Genomic DNA, 24061 nt, shown 5'->3' on the forward strand with positions numbered 1-24061 from the left:
AAATGTTCGGAGAGTAAATAATTAAGTTATTATGAAATAGTTAAAATAATGACATTAGAAATGGTATAAAAATATTACTTTGAAATGTTATTTTATCATTATATTGATTTTTTTAAAGTCTGTTTTTATTACAGAAATTCGATTTCAAAATTTTAAAAGCCTGTTTTTATTTCATGATATTTTTCCCATTAACACTTTTATTTCATGTCTGTGAGCGATATTAAAAAAGAATATTTAAAAAAGGACAAATTGAAAATATATTTAGAACTTTAGTCCATCCAGCTATCATCCCCTAGAAACAGGGAGAAAACACTCGAACATAAACGGACAGTCTGACAAGGAGTTTGTGACAGTGGCAGGTAAAAATACAGAGGGTGGTAGTGATGGTGGTAATGAGGAAATAAGGAACACATCTGTGAGTGGACAGGGAAGCACAGGTGATTGCCAATGAGAAACAGGTGAGCAAGTGGAACTAAAGACAAGGAAAATGTCTGGGGACATCTAACTCAGTGATCAGGTTGATATAGGTAATGCTAAACTTCAAGAGGAATGGTTTATCGAGGACTCCTCATTGACACAGGAGGGTGACAAAACTTAGCTGAATGCCATATCTGTACTCTAGGTGGCTGAGTGAAAGAGGGATGAACAGTAGGTGTGCTCTGGACCAATCAGGAGGGAGAGCTGCCTTAAGGGCTGGAGGAGGCTGATAACACCAAGTTCCCATTCACTCCTGTCCCTATGAAAAGTGAGGACAATGGAGAGAGACCTCACAAGATCAAATGCTCCAAGTGTGGTAGAAGATTTGTCATGAAGCACCATCTGCAGATACATACGGGAGAGAGACCATTTGGTTGCGGCGTTGGTGGGAAAATATTTATCCAACAGTGTAATCTCAAGAAACACACGAGAGTTCACACCAGAAATGATTGAATGACTCAGTGGAAATCATTCACTAGTTGCTCGAGCTGAGAAAACCAGTGTGTTGTCGAGAACAGCAGCAGTAACTGAAGCTGCTGAGCTGCTGGTGATGGTGAACATTTTAACAATAAAAGCTCAATCTGTACAATACATCCACACAATGGCAGCAAAGTAGCAAAGTGAGCTTTTTATTGAGATTCATAAACCGTTGTATGGTAAGATGGAGTGTTAGCACAGCCTGAGTATTTAGCAACCTGTTCTCAAACAAAAAAAGAGCTGTACTTTTCAACATTATGTACAAATGTGTATAACACACACACACACACACAAAACTAGAAAGGAAACCAAAAAAATCTGCATGCTTCAGTGTCACCTCCCAGCAAAGTTGCCATCATTCATCCAGTCATTCACATATTCCCTTTGTAAAATTCCCTTTTTTTTAAATAAAAATTGCACAAATCAAAAGCTTGAAAGGACACAAAAAACCAAACTGCCGCTACAATTTGCCACCACCTCATCTTTCTGTACACATCCCATTAGTTTTTTACTGCTCCAAAGGCTTATTTAAACATTTCTATAACAGCTTCAATCAGTGCACTTACATATCAGTGTTATGAGAGTGTTCTTAACCGTTCTTTTTTCCAGAATAAATATCAGTCTTCAAGATCTACAATGTATGTATTCAACATTTCAGCCCAATAAAAGCAAGACTTCTGTACAACATCTTTACAATTTCAACAAATTACATACAAAAAATATCACATTTTTATGCATGTGATTTGCTGTAAAAACCTGCTCGAAGCACACATTACTCGCTGAATACGCGCGGCTCTGAAATTTATGACACAGTGAGACATCTCTGACATGGAGGGAAAAACTCCTGAAAACACTGACAGAACCTAAATAATGACACTGACAGGGGAAATAAAAAGACGCCACGGCAGCACATTTCCTGCACTGAGCAACAGATAACCAGCTAGCTTAACAGGTAATAGAAAAGACACGTATTTTTAATTTGTCACAAAGGCTTCAAAAGTGAAGGCAAACTCCTCGACTGATGCTTCTTTTCACATCATCAAAAAACGGCAAATGAATAAAACATTCAAGGAAAGCTTCAGTGCTTCCCTTTACTCATAATTACAATACAGTATAAATAACAGTACAAAAGATTGTAGAAAAAAAAAGACAGGGAATACAACATAATCACAGCCTTGTCCTCTTGGTTGTAGAGATGCATGGATAAGGCCTCACCACTGCCAAGGATGACTGCTGTACTAATGGTCTGACTGCCAGTACAGTGATTCCAAACAAAGTCATTCTTAAATTTGCTTTGTCCAATCTTCACATTTCTTGTGGTCTATTCTCCTGCAACAATTAAACACGAAAATCCTGTATTTATGTTGCTTTTGCAGTGTCTCATTACCCCATTTTGATCATTTTTGTAGCTGGCGAATAAATAAAGCAGGACTCAGGTGATATAACATCTTTTGGGCGGTTTAAATAAAAATTATATTTAAAAAAACATTTTTTTTAACCTGTTCACCTGTTGTGAAATAGTATCATATCATGTGGGGAACAAAGAAGAATGAAATCAAACAGGCTGCTGATGCTTAATAAAAAAATCAGCTTTTGCCAAATTGTCCAAATTGACAAATGTCAATATGTGTGTGAAGCACTTCAGAGGTCTTTGTCCGTTCTTTACAGTCGCTTAGTCCTGTCAAAGGTTGCGGGGTCAGGGGTGATTTACTAAATCGGGTTTCACCATTACAACAAATGTTTTAGATAGTACAGACTTTAGTAATGTGTAAACCTGTTGCTAGGATACATCTGTAGGGCTGTCCAATCAAGAGCCCTCAACTATGTGAACAGGAAGTTGCCGTAGCAATGCAAGCTAGCATAACTTCCAAAAATTACAGTTTTAGGGATACAAAACATAAATCTTTCTGTATATTTTGAGAAATCAGTGTTTCAGGGAGCATAGTTTTCATACAATATAGAATGAGTGGAAAATATCCAAGTGTGCCAATCTAATTGATGTTATTTGCTAATTTAGTTAAATATTATAGTAAAATTTGAGGTATATTGTGTTGTTTTTGTGAAATGTAATTTAAAATCTTAAAGTATTACATTATAAAACATGTCGAGTATGTCAACTGATCGAACTAAATGGCTCAGATATTCATTTAATTATTTGTTTAAGCTAACTACACAGCAGTTGCACCTGGCAGTTAGTGGATGTATGCATTTCGTGACAACTAATCTCTATGTAAGAACTAGTTTGTGTGGTGAAACCCATTTAATAAAAAAAAACCACTTTGTGAACATGTTAAAACTAGGCTAAGTTTGAACCTATGTACAGCTGTTGCAACCGGCTCCAGGAGAATAAATTAAGCTAAAAACGGCTTAGCTAGCTAGTTTGAAACTCTCAACCAACTAACACAAAACAGGTGGACAACTCGCGTGAATGGACAACAAATATGCAGAACCAGAGATATCGTCTTTTTTATTCCCCACAGTCTTCGTCCTTGTCCTTTCCTTCTTCCTTGCAACTGTCTGTTATGCTAATAGATGCTTATGTAGCCTCAAGCAGACATGGGGAGTGGGCTACAGAAGTCTGGAAAGCTCTCATCTTTCTAACTTCACACTCCCAGATGTTTTTCATTTCTGACCTTTAGTCCTCAGACCCGTTGACTCGAGTGACATCACTTGAGGACGTTTAGCAGACTTCATACAGCTCCCTCTGGAGATACAAAAGGCTTTGTACAACTTTATTCACATATGCAGTAGTACCACCAACACCTGGAAACATGCTTTGATGTGTAAAATCAAAGGAGTTTCCTTTTAATCTTACAGTTCAATCAATGGCTGCGATGACTAACTGCGTAGGTACACTTGGGAGAAGTACAGATAATGTATGTGGCTTTGAAAGATGAAAGCTTTTATACTTTTTCAATATCTGGCTAAACTGTGTCAGACTTCAATGCTTCTGGTTGCATTTATACTTGGCTTTTCAGATATTAGAGAGCTTTCTGCCTGTGAAGACGCATGAAGTGGCTCAGTGTAAATTGGGTATCAGAGTTTCCATTAAGCCTGACTTGTGTTTGGAACGTGACAGGGAACGTACGCCAACACTAGGAGAACATGCAAACTGTTTAAAAATGCATATATCTGAAGTCAGGACTTTTCTTATATGAGGCTCAAGTGCGAATCGCAAAGCCCCACAAAACCACAGGCCACGTATGAGGCAGTAAGTAACTGAGGCACAGTTTCATTACTGGACTTGAGATGTAGACAAAGGGCTGGGAATGCTGAGGGAACACTGCAGTCAGTCACTGTCTGAAAGAACACGGCAGACTGTGAACAGATTTAAGTTAAGGTCTTGACTATTGCATATATTACACTGGTTCGTCCAAGGGCCCCTGTCCACATTGTAAGTTTACACCAGGGGTGGGCTGGATCGTGACAAGGAGGCCGATCCGACGAAGCCCTTGAAGACCCACATGCTGCTTTGAACCAGTCACGTTGTTTGAGACAGTAAAGGTTCAGATACTGGAGTACCTGCTCCGTGCACAGAGCAACACCATGGTGATGGTACACAGACAGAGAGAAGTTGGAAGTGGAAGACTTGAATAAGAGTACAAAGAGCTCCCATTCAAACAGCAGGGCCAGAGATGCTGACAGGTGAAGCACCATTCTGGCTGACAAGATTCATAGAAAGTCCCTTTTATCCAGCCGGAGTGTCCACATGTGAATTCTTGGTCATCAAGGATTCATGAAGTACCTGTTTGCGAGATCACACTCAGTCTCCACAGAAGGAATCCCAGAAGCCCTTGCGTTGGAATTGATGGCTACTTTGTTAGAGGAGACATGACATCGTTGTCTCTGTGTTTGAAAGCCTCACTGAACAAGAAACATTGCCGTCCATCCAAAGGAGAGCATGAAAATGTCTGTGCCCAGCTACTTTGGACCAAACCACAAGGACACAGGGAACAGGAAGCTGCACGAGGCCTTCCTGGACGATACCAATACTTCATGAGTATCAGAATCAGACAATGTATTGTAGTAGTTTCACCCATTAGACTCCCCAGTTTAAGAGGGTGTACTACACCCTTTACCTGGATTTGCTGTCAGTATACTTTATCCAAACTAAAGGACAACTGTTTATGAAGTATTCCTATATTACTCTTTCCCCAGGTTCAGTGTGCCAGATCACTCCTATTTCTAAGCACATTCTCAATTTCCTGAAAGACTCTCAGCACTTCCTCAAGTGTCTCTGCACATTACTGAGGAGCTCGCTGAAGAACAGCACTGGCTTTCAGATTACTAACATTGAATTGCTATACTTAACTGAGAGCATAGCCTCAGAGGTCCAGGTCTTCCTAGTAGATCATTTTGGTCATCTTATCCAAATCCTGGGTTCTGTTTTCGCATTAACTAACAAGCTTCCTCCTGGATTCACTGTGTCATCTGCAGACATTTATCTGATCTGCATCTGTCTACCAATGCTTATGTCTTCGTCCTTAGACCTCCGCAGCTCTGGATACTTTCATCTGTTGTCCAAATTCCCTCTCCCATCGCGCATGTGCTGCGACTACTGCTCTCATTAGAGCAAACAGACAAGAGCTATGCAATTTAAGAATCTTTATACTGGTTCAAATTTTAGATTTGATTGTAAGGTTCTACTGATCACCCCTAAGGCCTTGGAATGGCTGGTATCTGACTCAGTGTTTCTTTTGATCCCAGTCTGAGATCTAAAGGCAGGATCCTATTGACTCGCCAAGGTCCAGACAAAATACATAATAATCCTAAACTCTCCTGATTAAAAACTAGACATGATTGTTCCTTTTGCATTAGGGTTCCTAGACCTCTGCATCATACTTTGAACCACTTCTTTAAAGCCACATTTATAGATTATCTGAAATGATAAATAATTTACTTTTATCTGAATGTATAAGAGCAGCAAACCACCTGAGAGTTTGTGTGCAGGACTTTGCACAGTTCATTAGCATTCAAGTTCGAATTCACAGAAAAGATTTACAAATTCACAGAAAAGATTTACGAATTCATAAGTCAACGTTCAGATGTGTTACAAGCTGCAACTTTCCCAATTATAATTTGATGTGTTGAACAGGTTCCTATTAATGCTTGTCTTGTCTGTATTTCTTTTATTTTTCCGTCTTTACTTTATTACTTAAATCTTTTCTGTCAATTCAAATTTTCGACTCAGGTGTGAGGATAAATTTAAAGATAAAATCCATCAAGTTCTCAAGTATTTAGCTGTCATAGTTATGTTTTAGATTTTACGTAAAGGTCTTGTTTTCAGTTGTTTTTTCTTACTTTCTGTACATTTCTCTTTACTTGTTGCTGTTAGTATTTGTTAGCATTTGTTATCACTGTAAATATTTTTTATCACTGGATGGATGATGCATTTTGGTACATGCAAACTATAAATGATCTTGATTCCATTTTACATACCCTTTCTTTGGGTATACGTTTACCATATATATCATTTCCTTTTTAAAAAAAAAAAGCCAGTGTAGTGTTTCATATTCTCCAGTCTTAATTATTAATATAAAAATAACTGTAGTCCTGCTGTGGTGTCCTAAGTGCAGGGTGCTCTCATAAAGATCGATCACGTAACGAAGTGAAAGACTTCACCACATAGTACCGTAACAGTGACGTACATATATCCATACGTCCCAAAGCTTTGTTGAGTACAATCCATATATCTTTAGGACATAATAAGTCCATAGGAGCTGTTTTTTTCTCCACAGTTTGGCCCAGCCAGCGTTCCATGAAGAGGGATGCAGCGTCGATTTGTCGCTCTTTTCTGTCTCACTCCAGACCAAACGTGCTGGTTTCCTCCACTGCGATCAGCAGTTTCTCATACAGCATGGTGTATGAAGGGTATGGAGGCAGGTCCAGGCGGTTGAAACAGGTATGAGCCCTGAGAGAGCGAGAACGAGAGTAAGAGTAAGAGAGAGAAACAGGCAGATCTGTTAGACATTGTATAGAACCATGACAAGAAAGGAAGCTCATAACACCTGTTTTACTTTTGTTTTCTTATTCACTTTGACAAATGTTTAGGAGGATCAGGGACACCAGCAACAAGATGCACCTATCTTACAGTTGCTAACATTTACATGTTTTTAGATTTATGCAAACGGGTTCCTTCAAAACTAAGGTATAAGCAGCTGGAATGAGGGCCCAAGAGGAATTCTTCATTTCTACACAACATGTAGTATTTACACTCCTGCCGAGAGTCGGATGAGAAGATCGATACCACTCACATGTCTGTACAGTAAATGTGAAACTACAGTCTGCAGACGGTTAGCTTAGCTTAATATAAAGACTGGAAATAGGACCAAACAGCTATGTTGTTCTTACGCTTCAGTTCCAGCCTTTATGCTTCTGGCTCCAGCTTCATATTTAGCATATAGACATGAAAGTGGTATCAACCTTCTCAACTAACTCTATCCACACTTATAGTCCATGCAATCATACATTTTGGCTGCTGCTTGTGGACACGGGCAGATGACAAAATTTATGTCACACCCCACAAAGATATATGGATACAGAAACTAAAAAACTGGACCTAAGACCACTGTCTGTGTGGACCCCTAAACATTTCTAAAGAAGTATCTGACCTGTCAAATATCAAGACCTTGTATCACAACAGGCTTACGATAATAAACTGATCTGGGATCATTTATCTAATTGCCTCTTGAAAAACTTGTTTTAAGTTCTTTTTTTGGCAACAAATTCATTTTTTAATTTGTAAGAAGAAGATCAAGTTATTTCTTCTTTCAAAAGTTACCTAGTTCCATTTAACATCACCTCAGGTGTCAACACAAACACACTATCACCAAACCTCTTTTTATTGGTAGACATGCAGTATACTTTAATGGCTGATGCTAAATCTTCCACCGTCCACAGTCAAACCTTGGCACTTCTCCCTGCTCTGCAGTGAAACCTGAGCCCTGGCCTCTGTTTCTGCTGAGCCCGCTCACATTTTAACTGCTGTTTACCAAATTAGTGTCCTGCTGTAAGGTCAGAGGAACACACCTTGTACAATATCACATCTACTTACACTGCAGAGGAGGATAAATACTAAAATAGCTCTTCTGCTGAGTTGGTGCGTTGCTGAGAACTGATGTGGGCAATGTCAGCGCATTTATATAAGGCTCCAAGTACCAGTAATGAAATAATATCTATATATATACGAAATGGCCGACAGTTTTACTCTTTCACATACCACGTTGCACTTTTGAGTCAAAGGAAGAAGCTCAATGACACATCTGCAGTCCAATCCTCTCAGTTCAGTACTCTTACTCTCCAAAGTGCCATGTACAACACTCAGAGAAGGACATGTGTCTCTGCCCAGGCTTCATAATACAGAATATTTAGAAATGATAATCAGCATCTAGATCCAGATATTCAGTGATGGATAATTGTGACATGTGATCTCTTTCATTAGTTTGAGTGCATTACTTCATTACTTCATGAGAAAGTTACAGAAATATTCACAGACATGGGAGGGGGGGGGGGGGCAACTTCTTCATGTTGACAGATTCTAGTTGTTGCCATAGCAACTGCAGCTGTTGAAAGAATAAGGCTGGTGTGATTCTGTGTGTTTTTTTGTTTTTTTTTGTTAATCACAAATCCCATGAAAAGACCAAAACCAACAATGTGTTAATTCATCTCTAAATATTTTTTTTTTACTTCTGTGCCTTGTCTTCTGTGGCTCTCAGCTCCAAGCCCATTGAAAGTCTCTAAAAATGGGTCACAAAGTTTTACTTTTTAAAAACTCTCACAAATTTCCAAACACAGCCAGACACTGTAGTTTTTTACAGTTCTACAGTTTCTAATAAATTGAACTTTACTTTACACCTTACATCTAGCTCGGAGCGGCTGTCTGAGGTACCAGATAATGAGGGAAAGGCAGGAGAGTATGAACGTGGCTTTATGGGAAACAAGGTTAGATACCTGGGTAGCGATGTGACTTTGCCCCACTTCTCGATGCAGAAGCGTCGGAGGCCGTTGGATCCCCGCAGGGCGGCGAAGCCTTCGTAGGGCACGCTGGATGTCCCTGTGACAAACTGCAGCAGGCGGAGCCGCTGCTCATTGTTGAACCGCTCGACGGCGGCCCAGAACCACCGCATCACGATGTGACCGTCATGGTAACCTGGACGGGGGGAGTCAGGGAGTCAACTCACGTTAAGGGCTTTACACAGACATTGTCCACCTCGACTTAAACTTCTAAATTATAACTGCATGCTGTATGTAATAGAACGACTGTATGCAATTTGTTATTAATGTAAATATAAAAAATTCTAACATTTTCTCCCATCACTAAACTGGGAAACTCAATTAAGACATTTTACTAATTTAAATTAAAAATTAAAAAGATGCTGCTGTTGTTGACCAATCAGGACCCAGTACTGTGAAGGTTAATTTACAATACTGGAGACTAGAACTTAATTATTTTCTTTCTTTCATTTTTTGGGTCACTTTAGGTCTTTACTTGAGAGCTTGACATGATGAGGACTTATTTACTTTACTGTTGCAAGAAGATTTATACCATTCACAGATCTGCACGGTGAAGCTCAAGCCAGAGGCTGGTTAGCTGAGCTTAGCATAAAGACTGCAAACAGAGGTAAACAGCTAGCCTGGCCCAAAAGCAAGGGTAAATCCGCCACCAGCATCTCAACAGTTGGCTGAGACTCAACTCCAATGTGAGCCAGACTACATCCAGGTGTGGTCAGGCTGATCTGAAAACCTGCATTTTTTTAATGACCCAGGTCCAGATACAGATGTGTACACCAGGTGTAAAAGGGGTCTATAAGGTGTAAGGTGCACATACACACCTCCTCTGTACTCTGTGTTGCTCCTCCAATCACCGAGGTCGATCTCAACTGTCCCGGCAATAACCAGCTCCAGCTCCCGTGCATCGAACACAGACACCAGCCTGGAGTCTACCACCTGGGATGGAGTCAAACAAACACAGGTAAATGTTTCAGTTACACTGAGTGTCTATGGTTGCATTCATATATGTTTGTATTTTGATAGTGCGTCATTTTGTGAATTAAAACATATGTTATTTTGTAGGGTTTTGTTTAAAGTATTGCTTCCTCCAGCTGGCTACACTCAGCCTACGATCTTATTTCTGTTTTAATAAATGAGGGAAAAGAAAATGGGTTCTAGTGTTTACCTTCAAATAATGTAAAAATAATTTCATGGTCACCGTCTGAGAGCTGATTACCTCGTAGAAGCCTCTGACCAGTGCCTCAGTCTGCTGTACCACTCCTCTCTCCACCCTCCACTTGGCCATTCGCTCTATGTAATCCTTCTTGTTCTTCTCAGTCACCTGCAGGTTGGAACCACCTGACTTCAACTCCCGCTCCGTCACCTAGCAACATCAGGAAGGGTGTAGTTAACAAGCAAGTTATCGGAGTAGTATAGTAAAAGTTTGCTTGTAGATACCTAGCTGGTGCTGCCATCCACAGTGATAAATACAAGCAGACACGCACACTCACACACACACAAGCTCACCTGGCCAAACACTTCCTCATTGACGGTGAAGGTGAGGTCCAGGATGTCTGTGATGTCGTTGTCTTTCATCCACTGCAGAGACTGGTGGAACTCCTCGTCCAGATACTCCAGGTCAGACAGGTCTGTCGGTCTGTAGGACACAGCACACAGCACACAGACGCAACTCACAAAGCTGCTGTATATGAACTGCTACACAGAGCTTGTCTAAGAATCTGTTGGATGGAGAACGTTCATGGAATCGACATGTTTGAAGAAAATGAATCCATGGTGAAAAAGCTGATTTGATCTGAATGAAATTACACAAATAGATAGTTAGATTCAAGCTGCAGATGCATTGTCAGTTTTCATTACAGTGTAATGTAAGTGTGTTACTACAATCCACCCAGAGTGAGTGAGTGAGTGAGTGTGTACTGACAGTCTGAGCAGGGCCTTGTAGAAGGGTCTGGTGAAGAAAGCATCCAGCAGGTACTGGTGAATCAAAGCCAGGCCCAGGATACGACCGCTGAAACGGAACCTGGACACACATGGACGCAGAGGCAAATGTGCAAGAAACCAGTAAGCCAATACTTTGACACTGTCACATGAAAGCAATATTCCACCACACTTGTATACAAAAGCACAGTGGGTCCATTTTGCCACTCTCTCTCACAGACTAATATCAGCCTGTCCAACAAAACACATTCATTTCAATACAAAATAAATAACCTCAATGGGACTTTAATCTTTCTTTCTAACACAAGTTAAAGGCTTAATCTGCAATCACAGTGCAGCTCCATCATCCGTTACATGTGTATGCTAAGTATTCAATATTCCAACTGTATTTGTACTTGATAGTACATCCACTCTCATACTGTGGTATCATTTATCAGGGGTCGACCAAGATGGTTGTTTCAGGGCTAATTATTAATGCGTACTGGTAATTAAGGAGACCAATAACTAATACAAAACTAATCAGTACAGTGCTGATTGGATATTCATATAACCAATCAAAAATTTGTATTTTGCATATTTGGCCTTTTTGGATAGCCTAACAGTGAAAGGTCCACTGCCAAAACTGAAGTGGGCATTTTGCGTCAAAGTTATATGGTATGAATCTCATGACCATGATGCCCTGACATGCTTAGACATTTTGTATTTGGTATTCAGCCCTGCGCCCAGGCGCCTCTCGCCAGGTGAGCCTGTTTGGTAATGCATCGGTGTATTCAAGCACCATAGGGAAACAGTTTTTGATTACATTCAGAAAGTTTCCCAGCTTAACTGACTGAGTCCTCATCTCTCATTTCATTGAGGGCTGTGAAAACACACACTCATCCAAGTGACTAAATTAGAAGAAATGGGAAGGAAGCTGCACAGTCCTTCTGTTGTGCAAAAAAGACATGTTACTGCCGCAATATATTCCTCCACCATGACTCAGCAAGAACAATGAGTAAGGGGAAACAAAAAGAAGTTTCTAATAAAAACACTCAATTAGGTTGATGCAAACTGATGAAATCTCTGAGAAATGTAACTGCACATAAATCTCTAAAGATGTCCTGTGTCCTCACTGAACTGAGACACAGTTCTACATGACCATACAGCCAATACATAAACAGTTTTTAACCATGTCTAATACTCAGCAGGTCAGTAATGAGTTCTAATTGAGGTTTGTTGGAATAAATAAAAGAAGCTGTTCAGTAATTTCATTGTTTCATAAAACACAGATTCACTGTATGTGTGTGTATTGTGCAGCTTACCATTCCAGATGGTTCTCTACAAATGCTGACATGGGGCTGATCTGAACGGTGTAAGTGTCATTGGCTGAGTATTCAAACAGACCATAGTACGGATTAAACAGCTCCTGAGACAAGAGGAAGAAGAACTCTCTGGACGGGCCGCTGTAATCTAATCTGAGGAGACAAGAAGACAGAGAGAGGAGGTGTTTTTATATATTTGGTTGATCAGATATTTGGAGAGTTAAACTGATAATATAACCTTTTGGCCTATTTAAAAACAGTTTCATAAAATGATAGAGTCCGATGATATTAAATGATGTTTCACAGGGTTTTACACCCCATGAGTAAACTTTGAAGCAGCAGTAATTGATTTTTAGCCACGTGGGCGCAGCAGACAAGCTGTAACACAACACTGATGCATAAACATCTGACATTCACTCTGCTGTCCGCTCTGTGTTGTACAATTGTTTTATCAAAGTATTTTGATAAAACAACAGAGCTATTAGAGTCCAAATAGCTGTGTAGAGCTACAGAGTTGAGTACTAATTGTTTGTGGGTTTATCATTACAAGTGAGCCCACTGTTGTGTTAGGGACAGGCCAAGTGGAGCTGTCATGCTAGCGGCATTACTGTGCACATTTTCTTGGCGGTAAACAAAGCTAACCTAGATGCTAAAAGAGATAGAATGACCTCTTGCTGCCCTGCATTAAATGGAAAACACCTAATTAACTGATTTCCTCCTGTGCATCTTAGTTCATGTATATGGTTGTGTGGGTGAGTAGTACCTGTCTGTATGTGAGTGAATATGCACCTGTACGCAGTATTTATCTATTTCGTCCTCTTTGTCACAATTTCTTATTCAATGCAACAAGATAAAAACAGGAATGTTGGCATTATAAATCACAAAAAAGTGTACTGGTGTGTATGTGTGTGTGTGTGTGTCTCACCCCTCCTCCCCCAGGAAGGTGACGTAGAGTTTGTTCCTTTGCAGCTCTTTGCGGGAGTACGCCATCACCTGGTTAAAGGTTCCTTCCAGCAGGTGTTCTCTCCTTATCAGCAACCTACAACAACAACAACATATCACACATCACAGTGCAACTCCATGTACTTCAGAAATACTGAGGTTACACACTCTGATTTTGGAAAGTCCAAAAGTAAAGTCTATAAAATCTTTCAATAATTTAACTTTTTCATATCTTATTTATCCAACTGTTCAGTTAAGTCCATTTTTTCATGTAGAGTATGTCTAAAAGCAGGTGGATGGTTAATTGCTAGGAGGAATTATATTAAAATTTCTATTATTGAAACCCAAATTCCATGAGGAGAAAAATCCTCATTGGCCAAATATTTCATTTGATAATTGTAAAAAATATTGTAAAAATATACTAAAATATTCTATAGATATATATTTTTCGTACAGTAGGTGTGATGATGGTGAATTAATATGTATTTAGGATCAGATTAAGTTGATCTTAAAACTGCTATGAAAGTAGAAAGCAGTTTGAACTGTGCCTTTTTTCGAATTACCTTGATCGGTATATTTACCAATACATCTGCTGCAACTGCTCCAATCTAACAGGAGCAGATAATAATACGGTATTTTGATGATACAATAAGTTGTTTCATATGTGTAACATGCAACCAGTCTTACTTGATCTTGCCTGGTCCTTGGCCATAGCCCTTGGCCTCTAATTTCCTGTAGAAGTTTCTGAGCTTGGCTTCAAAGTCTCTGCGGTAAGGAGCTGGAGCCCTGGCTCTCTGCAAGCCTGCACACACACACACACACACACACAGACACACAACAGAAATAAACACAGAAAGAAAGGAAAAAATACAATAACAAAATCAATACACTGCTTCTTGATGGTTCATATGGGAAAGGATATCTGAAAAATTATAAGGACATTAAATATTACCAATAAAACTTTGTAGACGACAGACAATGTGTGTCATACATAATACACAAGAGGCATAAAATATGAAGCCCCAGTGTGATCAAAATTAAATAAAAACTTTTTCAAATAATAAACAGTAGAAAGTAACAAAAAGCTTAAAGTTATTTGCTGCTTGGAACAAAAGCTGGATGAAACAATGTTCCACAATAATGAGAGTTTTTAACACATTAGATTATTTCACAGTGTTTTGACACAACATTATGAAATGTGTCTGTATTTATTTACATGATATTTATCACATAACTTCTAATTAATTTATTTAATATTGAACACTTTGGGCCTCCACAGTTTTCTGACTGAACTCTGAGGACATGAAGTTGCAGCAGTTTAGATGTGTTAAAGTGAAAGTGTGGGCTGCATTTACAAGGTCTGCAAGAGAGAAAATTACCCAATTTTCTCTATGTCTATATTCTCCAGGACCAAGTCAGGAAAAAAGGGCAGAAATTCATGATTAAAAAAAAAATAGCAAGAATAATCACCTTCTATTGATATTTTTTTGGTGAATTTATTTACAATCAATAGAACGACAAATCTGCTGATGCGTTTTGGTATAAATCCTTCCTCAGAGTAATTTTTGCCTTTTCCTCTATGGACTTGAGTGCACACCCATAGACAGAAACATCATTCCCAAATTATAGGCTGCATATTTCACATTTATGACAATCCTAATGAATATGAGATCATTTCACCTTTAATTAACAGATTCTTGCATATGTATCGAGCAGGAATACGTTCTCTGCTCCGTACCGTAAATGGTTAAACTTTGAGCACCAGCCATGAGTTTGTTTCCTGAATTTGCTGCCTGATATCTCACCAAACAAGAGGAGTCACAACCATTAAGCCCGCTAAACACCAGAGTTTACTCTGCATACAGCAACTGTAGCACAGTGAGCATCGATGCCCAGTGGATGTCACACAGCTTGGCCTTGTAGCTGTGCTGATCATTTTCTGTTGGGGGGTTACGATTGTACACACATTACAGAGTGTGAGCAGAAACACACAAATCAAACAAACAACCCTGGATGCTATCATTTTAACACTTTAGAAGAAAGAGCCTCTGGGTCTCATTCAATCCGTTTTGCACAAAGACAACATTGTCTTTATATTTCTGAGTGTTCTGGAGAAAATAAATCCTCCAGGGTCAAGACGCTGACCATGTAGTCCCCCTGGTCTACAGAGTCTAGTCAGGGTCTTTTGTTGCACTCCATTAACTCACATTTTAAAAGCCAATAAGAAATGAACTGACCTATGATGGATCTTTCTTACAGTGAGACAGAGTGACACGGAGCAGTTCAGCTGAGCTCACAACATCTCTTACTCTGTTTTTCCAGGTCAGGTTTCCACAAAGACAATAGCACAAATAACGAATGAAGCACAATTACAAGCCAGGCCTCCCTGCTGTGACCCAATTTCCCTTTATAGAACCTCGCATCAATAAATTGCGCACCCCAACACACACACACACACACACACACACACACACTCGTGGCCAGCTTGAGGTCTAGTGGAGCTCATTAAGATGACATTAGTGGACCCTAACATAGCACAGCAGGCTCTGTCAAACAGCAATGATTGCTTGATTACTATTATGGGTTTTTTCTGTGTGTGTGTGTGTGTTTCTATGTATAACAGAATCCGTATAGCGTGATAGATTCGTGTGCATCTCTACTATCAACAGGGCTCCAGAGTGTCTTCACTTCACTTGCACATGTGGGTAACTACCTGCCCGCTGGTTCCTGTGATTGCACCCATGGCGGCTTCAGATGACAGGCAGATAAAACCCATATGTAGGTGAAGGATGCGTCTGGAACCAGGGGCAGAAAGCTTGTACCACCACAAACAACATTTAGTTTTAATGTCCCAGCTACCTCACAGCTGTCCAATGCCTGAAACTATTATGAACATATAATGCATTATGAAGTAATCTGTAACGTTCTCCTGCATGCTGTGATACGGGCAGCACTGCCAAATATTGTGGACATAGTGCTCTAACCTACTGCAGGCTCATCAAGTTAAATTTATGACTGTTAAAGACCTTTTTTATTCCACATAGAATTCAGTTTAAAACCTGTTTTACAATCACGCCAGCCAAAGGATGAAAGTATGATGGGAAACCAGTATGGACAATAAGGCCTTGAATTATTTATCATTATATTACATTTTTCTCCCAGCGGCATTTTAACCAGGCTTTCTAATGATATAATTTGTCAGATTAATGTAAACTGGATCTGGATAAGCGGTAGAAAACGGATGAATGGATTAATCGATTCAAAATGATTGATTCATTTAAGTTTTTCCTAAAATTAACTAATTAAAAAATTAACAATGAGCTTCCAAGCTCATTGTCTCACAGTGTTTGCTACAGGTCTCATGGTGCTGAGCAAAACGTCTGAAGTCTTTTGTAAATGAAATATAAGACTGTGTAATGCCTTTTGCGAGTAAACTAAATTAAATGCATTTCAAGACCTGAAGACAGCCTGATACTAGGGCTGTCACATTTCATTCAAAATCTGACTAACTGTTTAAACCAGGGGTCTTCAACGTTTTTCAGGCTAAGGACCCCGAAACTGATGCAGAGATGGAGCAGGGATGGAGCCCTCTATTTTATAAAATTGTGTTTTATCCTTTTTTTTTTTTTCATTGTGACATGAATTTTCGGTGTCACATTAAAATCAAGATCCTAGGATCCACAGGAAATAGGAAACCGTTTTAATGTGAAAGGCTTTCTGTCATGTCTGCTATGATAAGCCCCACCCCCTAGCTGTGATTGGACAGTTTTGGTATTGACAAGGCATGTCGATTTCACAAAAAGAAAAAGCTCCACTGCATCTCCTCATGAAAACTAATGACAGTGCTTTTAACTTAGTATGGGCAGATCTAAGCTGCTCTCTGTTTGACAACACTAAAATGCAACACACCTCTTTACTTAGTGATCTGTGTTGTATTTTATTTCATGTTTTTGTGTTTCATTTATTTTCAATTTAGATATTTTAAATGGTACTTTATAACTTCCACTGTGGATTCACACTTATAGAGAATTTTACTGGAGCTGTAAGAAAGACTGCACCCTGTTTATAGGACTGGTGGACCTACCAGGAGAGTTCTGTGGTGAGGAGGCGGGCGAGCAGCGAGGAGAGAAGCTGAAGCCGGGGTGGATGGGATGAGGCGGAACATAGGACATGATTTCCTCCTCAAATAAACTGCAAGAACAGGAGACAGAAGAGCAGAGAAGACATTTTTTTTTTTTTACTGCATTACAGAGTTCATACAGCATAAGATGGGTGTGGGATTTCAGTTTTTTGTGAGGGCAATACTGTAAAGAAACCAGATGTTGGGTTGATGCTGTGTTTAATGTTGAAGTCAGTGAGGTTTTTTTACCTCAACAGGATGACCAGGTCTGCATCACATGACAGCTTCTCCACTCCCTGGGTACCTTCTGTCCGGATGTAGTGGATCTTCTCCCTGAACAGTCAACAAAACAAGAATCAAATTCAATCACAAGTTCATACGAGTAAACATCTGAGGTACTGAGACCCATGCTCTCTGACTTCTTGAGCTCAGTCACCAAGAAAGATGTAACAATCATCTCCACAGTTTCAATTGCCAGTACATAAGAAGGCACAAGCACTTCTACAGTGTGTAAAATCGTAATGACAATCATTCTTCCATGTTAAAATGCAGTATAATCCTTGTAGACTGTCACAATTCACGAGTAGCAGTACTTTGGAAACCTCCCCTTAAGTAAGCTTAAGAAATTCTGGCTTCCTATGTAAGTATTTATTTTAGGGGCAGTGGTGGACCACAAATCAGAAGCAGGATTGTGACCAGAAGGCTGCTGGTCTGATCCCAGTCTGGCAGGATAAATCAGGCAGGAAATTGCTCCAGTGAAACTGCTCAGTGGCAAACAGATGAGAGTGTAGTTGTACTGGGCAACGTCCAGGTCTGAATGAGTGTAAAAAGAGCGACGTGATACAACAATCCGAGCCACGGGGAAAGAAGGTATACCTCAGTGCGTGGTTTCTGCTCAGGCTCGGCTGTCGCTCCTGCAACATGTCAAATATGTTCGGCTGACGAAGGAACGCCACTATCTTGTCATTGTAAGCTGGTGGAGAGAGAGAGAGACAAAGACATTAACACAGCCTGAGTCTAAAAAGTCATCAGATTAGTGAGCCGATAGTGCTGCGTGTGATTGATGTTATGACAGTGCCTTACATGGAGCGGTCAGCTGCTGTGAGTCAGCGTGATGCTGGCTCCGGATGGCGGCTACCAGACTGTTTCCGGGCCTGGCCATCAGAGAAGCCCCGCGACTCCTCGACACATCAGAGGCCTGAGAACAAACATGAACAGGACAGATTTTTCACTGAGAGACAGGGTTTGTTTGAAGAAAAAGCACAGTCTAAACCAGAAGGTTTCAGGGTCTGATACTCTCTCCGGTTATAACCTTTTAATTTTATTCTTGTCAACAAATCTCACGAAAAGACCAAACCCACGATGAATGTATCCTGCTAACAAGCACAGCCTGTGTATCCACAGCCTGACATACAGTCTCTTCCTGTTGCAGTGGGTGTTTTCCTGCTGTTTGAGTAATAGTACAGTATCCAGCTGTTTTCAGAAATAGTTTAAGAACATACAAAACAAAACCATTGGAGTAAAATGCGCACCAGCAGTCATTTTTACAATCATTTTTTTCAAGCTGCAACATTAAAAGTATAAAAAGAAAAGGGGAGCACAGAACACAAGCAGAAAACCCCGGTCATGCTAGAGTTGTCTACCTCCCCTGCGCTGTAGCTGCGTAGTCTCTGTAGGTGTTGTCTGTGGGCCAGGTGGCCAGGCAGCCGGCCGTTCTGCAGTGGGATGCGAGGGTCGATGAAGGTCGTCGCTCGGCTGTTGTGGTCCACAAAGAACGACTAGGAGACGGGTAAAAAAAACATGAATTCAAATGACATCCTTTAATTACAGCGTGTAAAGCAAAATACTGGTTTTCCAATTCCACCTTAAAATGTTTAACTTTAAGGTTCGAATTTGACAAAATGTTTTCAAAAGCATAAGAACCATACTTCATGATTGTACCATATGTGCAGTAAATTGCATTTGAGAGTGTGTGAGGATTTACTGTTTTCATACTGTGGTATATGATCGACTGTGGATTGTGCTGTAACTGACCTTCTCTGGTCATTACGAAGCTTAAAACAGCACAAAGAAACAGCTGAACATGAGTATCAGTGAAGTGTTCTGTCCTTGGTTCATTTTGCTTTGTTAGCCTTTCCAAATATGACGCAGTGGCGACTATCAGGTATCAACATACATCCATCCCCTCCAACAAAAGCCGTTCAAAAAGGTCTTTCTACACGTGTAAAGCGTGATACCTTGCCCTGGGGGTCGGTCTTGATCTCCCAGCCCCTCGGTAGCTCCAGCTGGGTGTCTGCGAACTTGTTGAGGAAAACCACCAGGTCCCGGTTGTGTTGGTAGCGTTCGAAGTTCCTGGCATCGCGGCGCACCTTCAGGATCATGTGTTTCACGCAGCTGCTGCTGGTGAACATCCGGTAGGCTGCCTGGAGAACGTGCACAGGTTTACTTTTACATTTCGACAAAGTTAATAAAAGCACTGACAGAAAATGTTGTTTTGATGTTATTTTGGTTGAGGATTTTTGTGCAGACAGTAGCAGAAGAGTACTACAGTGTAACAGCTTATACATAAATAGATAGATAGAGCCTAATGGCTCTTCGGACAAAGCATCTCCTGAATCTGTCCACCGAGCAGCTTTGTGACAGCAGCCTGCCACTGGACACACTCCTCTGTTTCATTATGGTGGTGTACAGAGGGTGGCTCATTTTCCATGACAGACAGAAGCTTGCACAGGCTCCGTCTCTCTGCCACCGTCACCAGAGAGTCCAGCTTCATGCCGACCACAAAGCCGGCTCGCCTGTCCGGCTTCTCCAGCCTCATGGCGTGTCTCTTCTTAATCTTGCCACCTCCAGGACACCACAGTGTAGGAAAGCAGCCACAGAAAGGTGAAGTATCTGCAGGAGTTTCCTACCAATATTAACACACATACACATGTGTGTGTGTGTGTGGTACTCACATAGTTACTGTGCAACATAGTGAAGAATTCTGGGTGTGTGATAAACTTGACAGCAGGTGATTGGAGGAGATGGCTGATCTTCTGGTGATTGACAGGGGAGGAGGGGCCTGCATACGGAGAACAGGTTAATTACTCTTTCTCTGTGTACAAGTAACAAATCTAATATTTATTCAACAGAAACGAGCAGATTATGTGGCTTTAAAGTGTGAGGAGGGGGGGTTGGTACTGTACCTGTCTGAACAGAATCAGAATCATTCTCTGTACTGCCGCTCCGCTCCAACCTCTGACTGCCTCCTTCCTCCTCTGTGGCCATGGTCCTCTGGATGTTCTGGTACCTGCAGAGACAATAAGCCATTTTTTTTTTTTTTACAGGAGAACAAAGGATGAAACATGGATATTTCTTTGACTTGGGAAATCTTAGTAGGTTCTAAAAAGCTGTCTAATACTTGTATTTAAATGACCATTTAATCTGTTGAGGTTTTGTGTTATTGTCAGTGTAATGCACAAACAAAAGCTTCTGGTTTAAATTCCATCTCCAGACACCAGATGTCAGCCTAACTCCACTACAGGGCCTGTATTGTACTCTACTGACTGACTACTCGCTTCTTTTCTCCCTTCCATTTTCTCTTCTAAAATATTTCCTCCTTCCTTATTGCCTTTTTTTCAGCGCTTCTCACTTCAAAAAGATTTTTAGGTTGAAAATAATGATTAGACATTTTGCTATTTTGTATTCAGGTGTGTCTTCTTGTTATTTACAATATATTTTTATACATAAAAAATGTTAATAAAGCGACGTTTTTCCAGTTATTGCTAGCAAATTATGTTTCATAACAACATAACTGTCACGTGTGACATATTGTCCCATCATCTTATCCTATTATATCATAAAGCATTCTTGTTTTTACACTAAATCAATGCATTTCATTTAAACAAAAGATGGTTCTCATTTTAACAAATTAAAAATTTTCTCGTCGTGCTAATTTTGTTGTCAATACCAGGTTTTACATGAGTGCCTGATATTACATTACATCAGGAGCTCTGTCTCTCTATTCTCAGTCTGACCTCCTGTTGAGCTGCTCCATCTGCTGGGTGGATCCTGAGCGGGGGATGCCGTGGTTGCACTTGCCGCCGTGGCTCGGCCTCTGCCAGGTTGTTGTCCGGTTGACGTGGTCCACGTAGAAAACTCTGCCGTGGCTGTCGATGCGAGCTTCCCAGTCTGTGGCGACAGAGAGGAGGCGGAGAAGAAAGAGAAAAGTTATTAGCTTTGTTCCCACGCCAGCTGTTTTACTAATGCGCTGCGGGTCAATCACATTTCAGTTACCTGGATATAAACAAAACTCCTCCTGAATGTCATGAACCCTAATGACAAATAAACTGAAGATCAAGAACTAATTTGACATGTGCTTGAGAAAAAAAAGTGAAATTCATCACAGAACCAACATTAGCATCCAGCTGGGGTTAAGTTTGTGTCCAGCTGATGAAGTCCAATATTCACTCGCTTCTAGATCATATTTGGCTCCACCAACTTCTGAGAGGAATATCTGGTTCTTTAGCGGCTACATGCTCTACTGTGTTCACCAGCTGGTCTCTCGCTGTGCTTCTCTCTGCTGTGCTGAGCAGGTAGCGTACAGTGGGTTTATCAAAGCTTTTTCACTGAAAACAGCCACCTGCTGCTGCTGGAAACCATGTGGATGAGAGATGGAAACAAACAGAAAAGTTGGGGGCATGAGGGGAAAGATGCAAACATATCAACAGAGTTGATTCTCTGCGGGTTCATCATCATAAGGGCGGCTTTAAAATCTTTATTTCTTAAAAATAAGAAACTCAATTCAAGCATTTTTATGATCACATTTCAAATGTCTTATACCAACACTAATTACTTCAACAATCACAGGGACTGTTTCAGTTTTATTGGGGTTTAGAGTCAAGCTGAACACTGTGTTTCACTTTTTAAAGAGAAACATTATTGGATTGGTTTGACCCAACAATTTTCATATAGTCCCTTAAAACCAATTGACTTCTACCAGAAACAGTAGTACTAACAGCACCGCTGATAAAACTTCTACTAGTAGTAATAGCAATAAGCTAGTATGAGCCATAGTACTAGTACTACAACAATACTAGATTTGTCTTTCCAGGCACAATCAACTCTTGTTGGTAGCATATTTATCATATTTATCAGGTGATTAATGAAAGATTCTACAAAACATAACTGCCATCAGTTTTTGTGCTTAGTGTTTTTAATTTTTGTAACCTGTGTTATTTTTTTATTGCCTGACTGGTTTGGGGACATTTGAATTTTTGCCATTAAATATACATAGACTGCAGAAATGAGCTTGAAGAACCTGCCTGAAATTGGAAAGCTGTTGTTGTTGTTGTTGTTGTTGTTGTTGTGGCTGTCGAGATGGCGAGGACAGCGAGGATGTCGTTTGGCTTGTAAATGTTCACAGTGTGAATGTGTGAGACAAGGACCGTGGCAGCTTTTCTCAGCTCTGACTAACTGCTGTGGGAGGAGGAGGAGGGAGATGAAGACTGCCCCCTCAGGACAGAAAAATCTTTTATTGGCTGTCACGACTGCTCTGCCCACACGCAGACACGCACACACCCAGAACAACCTCTTATTGTCAGCCCTGACCATATTTAGAAAGTATTCCTACCTTGGCCCTGCTCATTTTCGTCAGGCTGAAGGTGACTGGGGTCAGGTATTAGGTGATGGTGTGATCTAATAACAAAGTCTGCTTGTGATCAGACTTCGTTCTCCTGCTCAAACATAAGAGTGTCACTAGATGCAAATGCAGTCGTGTGCCTGTACATGTAGTAAGTGGATCCAGTCCACAGCATCAGATGCTTGAACGGAGCGTTCTACACAGTGGAAAGCACTTGACCAAATCATACTGTGGCTGGCCTCCACATTCTGAAAGTCAAGGAGGAATGAACGCCACACTGGTTTTATTCAGAGATGATTTGGGGCTTGGATTACTGTGGGCTACAACCTCACTAAATTACTTCAATACTGACAAAAAAAAAAAAACCTGAAATGTTCTGTAATTTTAAGAAGTTTCTTGTTTTTCTATGATTTCTCAGCAGATTTATGGAGAGTCACACTGAGTCTAAAAATATATGCATCATGTCAGTGTATTCAGATTTGACTCAGTTCTCTGAGGAGTGTGGTTTCTGATGCACATTGTGGCAATCTGGCTCCTCTAAGGGTTTTAGAGTACCTTAATTTGCTCCATGAGCTCTGCGTCACAGCCTCTGTTGCTGCTGCTACTGACTGGGTTGGTTCTCTGGGCCTCTGAGTTGTAGCTCTGTGGATTCACCACGATCCCTCTTTCTCTTTAGCAAAGAGGAGCGCACAAAACATTCAAGTAGCACTGTTGACCGTCGCTTTCACGGGTAAAACTTCTAAACGTCGCTGACGACAGGTCATGTCAGGTGTCATTAATTAATGTTAATTCCAACAGTAATTTAATGACAGGCCAAAATTAATTATGTCTGTTGTCTAGATAAAGAGCTCTACTCTGGAACACCAAAAAATAAGGTTTTCCAGATTTAGTAGTCTACAGCTGTTACTTCAGTGAGTCCGGTACAAATTAAGCATTAAACATTCAGTTAAATATAAGTATTGGATCAGGCTTGGTATCAACAGATAGCCAATATTAAAGAACTCGCATAGGTATCAGGGCCAAAAAACCTGATGAGGACAGCCGCAGTTAAGTGTAAGTAAACACTTTAACCAACTGTCAGCAACATGAGGGATGCATCGGTCAGCATAATCAGTTGTGAATTCAACAACTGGGAAATAAACTTATTTTATTTCCAAGAATGAGATGGAGGATGGA

The 24061-nt window shown here is 40.4% G+C and overlaps 1 protein-coding gene across 1 annotated transcript in view; it reads right to left on the reverse strand.

Moving 5' to 3' along the window:
- Positions 1-1115: 1115 nt before the first annotated feature.
- The window catches only part of LOC121200655 (E3 ubiquitin-protein ligase HECW1), a 66835-nt gene continuing 43889 nt past the window's right edge, over positions 1116-24061 (reverse strand). The window contains exons 14-31 of the mRNA XM_041066074.1: positions 21282-21435; positions 20451-20554; positions 20220-20326; positions 19503-19688; positions 18909-19043; positions 18349-18463; positions 18142-18238; positions 17515-17598; positions 17230-17336; positions 13833-13947; positions 13129-13242; positions 12204-12356; positions 10886-10984; positions 10471-10600; positions 10181-10327; positions 9786-9900; positions 8905-9103; positions 1116-6865 (exon numbers count right to left, since the gene is read on the reverse strand). Coding sequence (XP_040922008.1) covers positions 6754-6865; positions 8905-9103; positions 9786-9900; positions 10181-10327; positions 10471-10600; positions 10886-10984; positions 12204-12356; positions 13129-13242; positions 13833-13947; positions 17230-17336; positions 17515-17598; positions 18142-18238; positions 18349-18463; positions 18909-19043; positions 19503-19688; positions 20220-20326; positions 20451-20554; positions 21282-21435 — 2273 coding nt within the window. The 3' untranslated portion in view covers positions 1116-6753. The remainder of the gene's footprint in view (positions 6866-8904; positions 9104-9785; positions 9901-10180; positions 10328-10470; positions 10601-10885; positions 10985-12203; positions 12357-13128; positions 13243-13832; positions 13948-17229; positions 17337-17514; positions 17599-18141; positions 18239-18348; positions 18464-18908; positions 19044-19502; positions 19689-20219; positions 20327-20450; positions 20555-21281; positions 21436-24061) is intronic.

The sequence above is a fragment of the Toxotes jaculatrix genome, chromosome 20 (assembly GCF_017976425.1).
Source record: "Toxotes jaculatrix isolate fToxJac2 chromosome 20, fToxJac2.pri, whole genome shotgun sequence".
NCBI lineage: Eukaryota > Metazoa > Chordata > Actinopteri > Toxotidae > Toxotes > Toxotes jaculatrix.